This window comes from Narcine bancroftii, chromosome 4, assembly GCF_036971445.1.
Source record: "Narcine bancroftii isolate sNarBan1 chromosome 4, sNarBan1.hap1, whole genome shotgun sequence".
NCBI classification, from domain to species: Eukaryota; Metazoa; Chordata; class Chondrichthyes; order Torpediniformes; family Narcinidae; genus Narcine; species Narcine bancroftii.
This window is the reverse complement of record NC_091472.1, coordinates 124,552,440-124,562,750: the sequence shown is the minus strand read 5'-3', so window position 1 is coordinate 124,562,750 and position 10,311 is coordinate 124,552,440. Positions and strand designations below refer to the sequence as shown.

At 37.0% G+C, this 10,311-nt stretch overlaps 1 protein-coding gene across 7 annotated transcripts in view; it reads right to left on the bottom strand.

Moving 5' to 3' along the window:
* Positions 1–24: 24 nt before the first annotated feature.
* ube3b (ubiquitin protein ligase E3B) overlaps positions 25–10,311 on the bottom strand; it is a 61,328-nt gene continuing 51,041 nt past the window's right edge. For 5 of the 7 annotated variants that reach the window (XM_069932718.1, XM_069932719.1, XM_069932720.1 and 2 more), the window contains 6 exons: positions 6,777–6,842; positions 6,042–6,100; positions 4,183–4,365; positions 3,618–3,729; positions 1,845–1,937; positions 25–1,120 (listed from right to left, as the gene is read on the bottom strand). In XM_069932718.1, the coding sequence (XP_069788819.1) occupies positions 929–1,120; positions 1,845–1,937; positions 3,618–3,729; positions 4,183–4,365; positions 6,042–6,100; positions 6,777–6,842 (705 nt within the window). In that variant the 3' untranslated portion in view covers positions 25–928. The remainder of the gene's footprint in view (positions 1,121–1,844; positions 1,938–3,617; positions 3,730–4,182; positions 4,366–6,041; positions 6,101–6,776; positions 6,843–10,311) is intronic. The other 2 variants (XM_069932721.1, XM_069932724.1) reach the window with 2 other exon arrangements.

The following is a 10,311-nucleotide window of genomic DNA, read 5'->3' as shown; positions in this document are numbered from 1 at the left end:
ATAAATACAAACAGATATTCTGAATTTAAAAATAAGTGGAATTTTTAATGGATAAACAATCTTAAAATATACAGTTAATGCCTGAGAAGTTCACAGCCATAAATTACTTTAGTGTAGTACATAGTTAAAATATTACACAAATCTTGTTTTCTGAAATAAGCTAGACCATGCAGTTGTAAAATTATCTGCAAAGTCCATTTTTAAAAAAAAGTTATTTTACATTAAATAGTCTGATTACTGCAAGTGATAAATGGATGCTGCCTTTAAAGATAAACATGGAGTTAATGCAAATCTTTCCTGAAATGCTTCATTTAATATCTTCTTTGAAATACTTGTGATTTTGTGGCTTAATCATGAGAATTCCACATTTAGCAAAATGAAAGGAAAATAGAATTGTCAATATTGTGCTCGTACCTTCGGCCACATCCAAAATTAAAACAGGCACCTGTGCTAAAACTTGATCCTATTAATTAATTTTAGATTATGGATGCAAGAACAATAGTAAAGGTGTCTGTTCATTCTATAATTACAAACAATGATAAGTTTGCTCATTTGGGGTGAGTCCAGGGATGGTCACAAATGCTCATGGAATAATTTTGCTAAACCTTCAGTACTCACAATTAAATTTACATTATTTCCTCAGCTTTGAGATGTACACTTCTAACCTTTAATGAATAGCTGCTCAAGTCGTTTTTTTTAAACATTTGATTTGCCGTATAGAAATTTGAAGTTTATCTATAACAATCTTGGATGTATAATAATAGCTTCAATTTGGATATAGAAACCAAATATTTAGATGTGCTGAATCTTGTTAAAGGATATCAATGAGAGACCTTAGACATTCAGCCTACCCTGAAACACCATGTCTTTTTTTAAATCAAGCCCATCCATTGCATAAAGGTGTACACCAACCCGTCTTTTTACAGGGTTAGGAGAGTTCAAATCCAGTGTTCATACTGATTGCATAGCGGAGTTTCTCTCTCAAGATGCTCTTCTTGCTGTAGTTAGGAAGTTTCAAGAGGTTGAAGCAGGTTGATGAAGTTGGCAGCCGACCACCTGGTTCCTTTTTGCGGATTGTGAAAAAACCCCGCAGCACACTCCCTAGTGTGTCTCCTGTGTCCTGCAACACATACATGTCTTCAAGGCTTGAGCATAGCTCAGAATGCTTTCAAAAAAACTAACATCTTGTAAATGCAGCACGTATTGTAAACTTGCAGCTGTGCCAAATTTAATCCTTTGCTCTTGTTAAATTGGCCTGTTATACAGCACGGAAATGGGCCTTTTGACCCAACTCCTCCATGCTGACCAAGGTGTCTTCTGAACTTGTCCCATATCCCCATTAACCTGGGGGAGAAAATTAATACTTGGGTCCCTTTTAATTTTTGTGTTCACCTTATCTATGCCTTATGATTTTGTATACCTCCCTTCAGCATTTTCTGCTCAAGGGGATATACAGTCCTAAATTGTAAAGGCCCTCTTAACTCAAGCCCTCCCCAGTCCTAGTAATTTCCTTGTGAAATTTTTCAGCACCCTTCCCATTGCTAGGCTGTGGCCCCAGCTTCCTGTAATGGCTAAGATCGTGGTTGAAGTGGTAGCACATTTAAGCAGGAAATGGAAACATCAGCCATGGTACTCGTTAACTATTCAATGATCTTGCATGTTTTGGTCTTGTACTTGAGTAAACAGGTCAATAATTATGGTCTAACCTCATGATGCATGACCTTTCAACTGATGTGCCAAAGGGCCTGCACTCGGCAGGAGAGCCAAAGAGCATCAGGTAATGGTGAGGACTTTTTTGGGAGAGGGCAGAGAAAATAAAAGGGGAGAATGAAAATTTGACTTGCCTGATCATCTGAAACCTCTACACAGCGAATAGAGAAGGGAGGTTTAAGGTAGGCAAATCCCAAGAGTGGTGGCCGAGAGCAGCTAGTGACAAACTAGAAAAGGAAACTAGAGTTAATTTGCGTCTTCACTCAAAGGGGAAAAATGTAATCTGGTCAGTCTCTAACCACTGGTATTTTTAACTAGACTATTGTAGCCCACTCAATTAATTAATTTCAGATTTATTGTCAGATAGGACAGCATATACAACCCTGAGATTCTTTCCTGTGAGGAAGGCAGAACTACCACTGTTTGGTTGTGCAAAAGAATTGTGGTTAACTTGCACATGTAAACAAACTGCAATACAGAGGCAAGAAAAAAAGTGCAAGTCCTTAAATGAGTTTGCTGAGTCTGGTGGAGGGGTAGCAAGTCTTGTGGCACCTATGTCTCTTTCCTGATGACCATGTGGTGGGTGATGTGGATCCTTGATGATTGCTGCTGCTCTCTGATAGCAGCATTCCTGTAGATGTTCTCAGTGGTGGGGAGGGTTTTGCTTGTGATGCCGTGAGCTGCGGCCACTACCTTTTGCAGGGCTTTGTGCTCAAGGGTATTAGTGTACCTATACCAGACCATGATGTAGCTGGTTAGCACATTTTCCACCACACATCTGTAGAAATTTGCCAGGGTTTCTAATGTCATTACCAAACATCCACAAACTCCTGAGGAAGTAGAGGCACTGATGTGCTTTCTTCGTGATGCCATTGGTGTTGGGTCTAGGAAATAATGATTTTTTTTCTCTTCCTGTTCGCCCACTATTTCAGACTGTATGTATAGAAAAGAATTTCAAATTGAATATTTCCAGAATAGGTTATTACCCTCTTTAATACTAAACTCTGACCACCTGGTCTCTATTGCCCATAATCTAGTGGATCTTGGCAAAACACCAGTTTTACATTTCTTCATCTTGTCAAATCTCTCCACCTCCTAGCCTTTCCAGACTACAGCCCACTGAGCCCCATGCACACCTGAAATTCTAGCCTGAGCATTCTCCAATTTAAAATCATTTGGCATTAGAAGTTGTCTTCTGGCACCAAACGCTAATCTCTCTTCCTGAAACGCTTCCCTCTCCACTACCACAAGACATTCCTGAAAATTTATCTCTGATCTCATTTGCACTAATATCTTTGTAGCTTGGGTTCAATTGTTGAAACCTTAAAAGATTTTATAAAATTGCAAATAGTTGGATCCACCTTTGTAAATACTGCTTAGTTAATTGTAAGTTCAGTGAGGGGGGAAAATGCATAAATTAGCTTGCAAAATTGTGGAACATCAAGTTCAAATACCATGGTCTATTATTTCTGTTGCCATTCATCAAAGTTAGATCAAAACCTTTCACCTGTCTTTTTTTAAAAAAACGTTAGCTTGTTATTGTCACTAGTGTATTTAGTGATTGAAAATCAGTGTGAGGGCATAAGATTTAAAACGTAGATCCCTGTTGGTGTGGAGGAACAGTGACACTACACAAGTGAATGCAAAAATGGACTCCTACATCAAACCTGGTTATTAATATTTTGTACAAATATTTGATGCTGATAAGGTTGAACAGTAGAAGTGAAGTTGGGTCCAATTCTATAACACTGGCAGAAGTGTGACACTTTGAATAGACAATGACCAGACCATTGGTCAAGTTTGACTGAGAAAATTGTGTATTGTTGAAACTGATTTAAAAAGAAACCTCTTTATATAAAAACTGGTAAACAAAGATTGGTTTTTACAATTGGCAAAGGTATACCGACCTTGAGAAACATGGCTCTTTCTTCTCCTGTGAAGTCGTGAGCTAAAATATCCCAGAGCCAGGCAATGACACGATGACTGCCGTGAAACCCGCCATAGTACACTGTGTGCTTTCTGTACAAGAGAAGTGATCACTGCTCATGGGGCAGGGACAATTCAGTCTATTGATTCAACTGTCACAAATTTAAAGCGTATGCTAAACCTCAGGATATTGAATTACTACTGTTGTCAATATGGGTACGAAATTAACTTCATTTCAGTGTTTGTGGGGGAGTGGGGTGGCAAAAAAATTATATTAACCAGAATAAAAGTTACGTCACCAAAAATAACAAGTAATACACACATCAGCCATTTAAATGATGTGTAGTTGTCGTCATTTGCATTGTCCCTCATCTGCACCAAGCAGAGGCTAAGTTGAAGTTTAGCAGAGATCAAGTCTGCATTCTCCTTTCTTTTTGCTTATCAAAATGCTGCACATTGATACATTTTTCCCATTAACTCCCTTCCCCAGCAAATGACTTTAAAAAAGACGACTGAACTATTTGAATTTTTTTCCCGTAATCTTACTTGAGGTCCTCCAGGTCAATCTCTGCATTGTCTCCAGCAATTAAGCGCTGTACTTCAGGTGTTGAAAACATATGGAGCCACTCTGGGTTAATAATGGACCGGAATCCTCTGATGAAGGCAACAGTCTGATCTTTAACCTGAGTATGCATTCGGAAGTGAGCCATGAGATGGATGTAACTGATTCTGTTGATGAATGGCAGGGATTTAGTTCATTTTCAGAACACGAAGATCAACAAACCGATCGTGACAGATAATAGAAATTAAAGTATTGGATAATAGAAATTAAAGTAAATGAGAGAGACCAAGTAGAGGAACTACAATTGATGCAAGCTTAAAAGAAGGAAAAAGTGAAAAACAGCAAAGGCTTATCAACAATTAGATAATGATTTATATATTTCCTATACTTTGCTATATTCTGTCAGTGGATTGTGGGAGCAGATGCAACCCTCTGTCAAATTGCACCAGTTTTCAACTGGGACTTAAGTTGGAATTTGGAACCCGTTGCTGAAGAACAGAATCAGTTCGAAATGATTTTGTACAAGACTAAAATATAATCTAGTTGCCTTTAATTGGAAAAAGCCCCAAGATAGCAGACACATTAGAGTAAGGAAGTTGTGTGGTAAAAGATCAATGGAGAGGCCAGAATTAATAGAAATTTTTAAGCCATTATCTATATTAATCCCAGTTCGCTAATGGTCTTAATTTGTGACTCCTTCATGTTAAGTTGTGATATCTGCTCCAAAATCCAGTATCCCCATGAGAAGACATCTTGAACACAGTATCTTGTTCCAATTGTACAACTTGAATGAGAAAGGAACAATTCTGCAATCCCCAGGTTATTCCAGGACCACATCACTTGCAATGTCTGGAGATAAACCATGTGGTTTTAAAAGGTGAAAGATAACAATGAATAATTCATAATTATTGTCAGTATTTTTTTTGGCTGAAGCATTTGTTTCACCTATTTAGATGAAAGTATACATATCATTGTTTGTTTGGTATTGTAGATACAGAAGGTGTTTGTCAAAGATTACAGTAGGACCTTGATTGGTTGATGGAATTTAATAGAGAAATGTGAGGTCTAACATGGGTAGGACTTTCACAGGAGTGCAATAGAAAAGAGGGATCTAGAAGTGCAGGTACGTAATACCTGAAAAGTGGCTTCATGGGTATATATTTTTTTTTAAACTTTTAGCACATTTACCTTCATCAGAGAATTGAGTACAGAGTTGGGAGGCCATGTGGCAGCCCCATTTGGAGTATGGTGTTCAGTTTTGGTCATCATTACTGCAGGAACCATGTTATCAAGCTGGAGAGGATGCAGATAAGATTTGAGTATGTGGCCAGGACGAAGGGACCTGAGCTATAGAGAGAGTTGAGCAGGATAATGCTTTATTACTTGCAATGTTGGAGGATGAGTACAAACACATGAGAAGAATAGATCAGGAGAATGCAGAGTGTCTTTTCTCAGAGTAGAGCAATTGATAACCATATAGGTTTAAAGTGAGGGGGACAAGATTTAACAGGAAACTGAAGGTTCACAACCCTATGTAAAAGGAAAAAAGTTAATGTTTGGAACAGGTGGGTGAGGGAGGTACTATTGCACTGTTTAAGGATATTTGGATAGAAAATGTTTAGAGAGATATGGACCAAACGTGGGTGGGACAATTTGGTCAGCATTGGTCTGCTTCTATGCTGTATGACTTTATAAAAATAAAGTGGTTCAGCCATATTATGAAAAAATGTTTTTATCCTGTGAGAATAGGACACATGGGATGATCTGCAAACATTTTTATTTATAAGAAACATTTGAAAGGTTAACAAATCCCATTAATGGAGAGATAACAATAAAGACTCACTTATTTTCATTGGTTACCCCAATAGTTTTTCCTCCTGGTACCAGCTCATGGCAAACAAGCTGGTGAAATGAAAAGCAAATTTTATCAAGTTAGTGTCAAAAGACAGCCAAGAAACCAGTCTATTGATTATGGTTACAGTTCTCTAGTACTATACCTAACTGAGTTTGCAGAATCCAATTCCCAAAACTGTCAAAGATAACTGTACAGCACAATGCTAGAGTGTCAACTTTGTGCTTTTGTCTCCAGAGCCATAGTGGATCCACAACCTTCTTACCAGTGGACAATAGCATCAGAAACTGAGTTACACCCACAGGAAAAAAAATTCTGATCGAAAAGCTATCTCCGTATAAAACATGTTCCAAGGTTGTGTGATCTGATACCACACCAAGTATTATGGTTTTCCCAATATCACAGGTGACAAAATAGGTAAAACTAGTTATTAAGTTGAAGTGCATTTTAAATTCATTACTTACACTCATAAATACAGACATATTAAGGTATTAAATCCAGAGACTTGGTTATTCAAAGGCATCTTATTTAGACCACTATAAATGGAACAATCACACTACATAGGTCACGTCACATCTACCTTCATAATCCATGTCTGCTGCTAACTGTAGTTTGCATCTTGAGGTGTTCTGGCAAATAATGCAAGTCACATACATTAAATTAACCAAAGATTTACAAGCCTCTGCTTAGTTTAGCAGTTCGTTGTCCTCAGTTTGTAGATATTACCTGACCCATGACATCCTCATCATAGGATAACGTCAAACCAAGGTCACCAATGTCACCATCGTAACGCTGCAAATTATAAATGACAATCACTATAGTTAGATCTCAAGTTTTTAACCTGTCCCATGATAAATATAAAATATGCAATAACTTTATCATCCCTGTATTCTCAATAAGCTGGAGTTCAGACATCTGGGACACCATCCTGCATTAACTGACTCTGTGCTAGATTCTTCAACAGCATGGAATTTAGATGCCCTAAGCTGCCCTTTGGTCCAACAATCTAATGTTTAAAAACTTAAGCTCACTAATTACTCCTTTTAGTTTTGGTGCCACCTTGTGTGATGAAACTTCATCTCCACCTGTGTTTCCTATTACAAATCAAGTCAGTTTACTTTTAAATATTCAGACATACAACACAGTAACAGGCTCTTGAGCCCATGACACTCAATACACCTATTAAACTTACAAATCCCATACATTTTGAGGGTGGGAGGCACTGGAATAACGTTGCTACACTAACCTTTGACATCAGAGCTTCTCCAAGCAAAAAAAAAGGTCACCAAAGAATAGCTGATAAAGGACTCTAATTTCAGACCCCTCTCCACCACTGAGCTAACACCAAAGCTTACCTGTGCAGAGTTCTGATCTCTTATAAGATAACAGAAACTACCCTACATTTGATATCAGCCCAAATTTAAAATTAGATCTGATTTCAAAACTAGCCATCACAGTCAAATCTAACGTGTATAACAATTTGAGTTACCAAAGTAGAACAGGTACAAACACTGAATGATCACAGTAATGTGACAAATTTCATGAGCCATGTAACTAAACAAGACAAAATCTCAGGTTGTGATCAATAAACTTTTTTTCATTTTGCTTTGTCTTTACATTGAATTCCTTACATGACAGCTGGCATGAAACTTTATACTTTGGGATTGTTGTTGCACAAGCTACAATGCTAAATCGGGATATCTTCTAGATACTATTAGTGAAGAGGTGTACAATCAGCCAAGGAACAGTTATTTTCTTTCCTGGTCTGAAATTTGGATCAGTACTATTAGTGAATTTACTCATTTACACTTTTAACTAGTTATACAAACTTGGAAGCATCATTACTTTGTTAATGGTTAAATTATAACAGATTACATTTAGGTAACACCTTTCACATAATAAATTCTAGAAAGCACACAAAACTCGGTGAATTTTAAGGGTGCATTTTCTTCTCTTCAGCAAGTGTCACAACTGATTTGCAAAGGTGATACAAAAAGGTTACTGATGGATTATAACAGAGTTGACCTGACCCTCCTCATTTGTCAAATCAAGCCATTAGACAAAGCCACATAAACCTGACAGGAAATAAAGTAGCTTTCCTTAATTGCAACTGTGAAACCTGAATGCTATTTGGATAGGGCTGGACAAATGTTTTGTTTTAGTTTTGTGCAATTATACAGAACAAAGTTAAATGAAGAAAATTTAAAATGACATTTTTAAAAAAAAAGTTACAACACTACTTCTAAAATTACTGTACATTTCGGCATACAAGTCGAGTCTTGAAACCTTCAAAAGCTCACTCAAAAATGGGGAGGGGTGGGGTGTTGTTTGACTACTATATCAGATATATTTGAGACCTTAAATTCAACTCAATGCCGATTTGATATACAAGTCAAACCTTGAAAAAGCCCTACTACAACAAATTTTCGTGCTACCAGTATATTAGAACAAAATTTTGAAACAGAAACACATTTACAATCCTTCAAAATCACTATCATCATCTGAAGCAAAGATTGCGGCAAACATATCCATACTCTCACTGTTTAAACAGTCAACATATGGGTCTCAGTCTATATCTGATGAGGCGGCTTCAGCTTCGTCGTCAGTGTCCCACAATAAATCATCTTCCATACCATCCATTGCGCAAGAGATACCGTACTTTTTGAACAATTTTATTGGAGTTTCACTTAATCTCATGCTTTGAGCACAAAGTCACACAGCACATTAAGTGATGCAGTACACTTCTCCACTTTTATGATTGATTTTTTCTGCACTCGTCATCCAAGTATTCCATTCTTGATGTACATGGTCTTTGAATGGCTTGTTCAAGCAAACGTTGAGAGGTTGCAATAGAGTCGTCAAACCACCTGGGATAACCACCATGTAAGTATCATGTAGTGCTAATCTACTTTTAGTTTTCTCAGTTAAGTAGCTACAAAAAAAATCCCAGATGAACAAACTCTGTTCCTTGCATAAACCAACTGTTACACACATTGTCTATTCATAGTTTTAAACTATTTTCATTCATTCATCCATCCATCCTTTTTTATGAAAATGTACAAAAATACCTGCTGGGAGTTTTATTTTAGGTTTAAGTTTGCATTTGAAGATTACCACAGGTTTTAACTTTGTCCCGTTGGCTATGCACGATAACACCACCGTAAACCTGGTCCTTTCATGGCCTGTACTTCTGGCTTGCAGCTTTCACTCCTTTACATTCCACTGTTCTATTGCCTATCATGTCAAAATTCATGGGGATTTCTCCATGTTTCCAATATTTGCCAATGCAAACTGGTGTTTCTGCCGGTTACGTATAATAAACTGGTGAAAACTTCCAACTTTATTATCAAGATCTTTTTGGTAGTTTCTGAGCAATTTTTGTTTTTCCATAAAACCAGATTTTTCCCGTTCATGAAATGGTTTCACCAGCTTAATGTAGCTTCAAAATCTTTATTCCATTCTGGGTGCGACTTGGCCCACTGCAGCGCATAGGTTCTCATCTTATTTCGGGTGACTATGTAGTAATCTTGCCTCTGTTTACATACCATCTCTCGCCAATGTGAATGATTCCTCTTCTCATCAAACATTGCCTTTTTGGTATTTTACTTAAGTCTCTCCTTCTCCAATCTCTTACCAACTTCTCATATCTCAAATTTTCTTGCAGCAGCTCTGTTCTTGGCCATTTCGATTACTTTTAACTTAAAACTTGCTTCATATTTTCGTCATCATTTTGCTGGAGCCTCCATGATAACAACCACCCTCAGTCATCGCAATTTTTGGGAGGGTCGACTTATACGCCCAATATATGATAAAACCTGTTGCAACCATTTTCTTTTATAGTCGCTTTGCAGGAATTGGAATGTTGTTGTTGTCAGACTCATTCAAACTAAAGCTGAGTTTTCCATGGTTTATTAAACATTACATCAATTATTACATTATTAACTTTATGTAAAATGGTTTAAAAAATTTTAAATAAAGTATTCAAAAAAAATTACTACAAGCCATTAAAAAATGTGGTTATTGTGATATAAAACAGTGATTAAATGATTAAACAGTCAATAAAAAGTTGTAAGAACAAAACTAGTTCCTTCCATTTAGTAGAAAATCAAAATTGACCACTTATCTAGCTCTAGCAAGCATTCTATGACCTTCAGAATAGCTGTTGCAGGAGAATGCATGAAGTATGTCAACAAAACTATTTACAGACAAATGCAAGTTTTAACCCCTACAAAACCATTAAAATGTGGCTGAAAATGGGGAC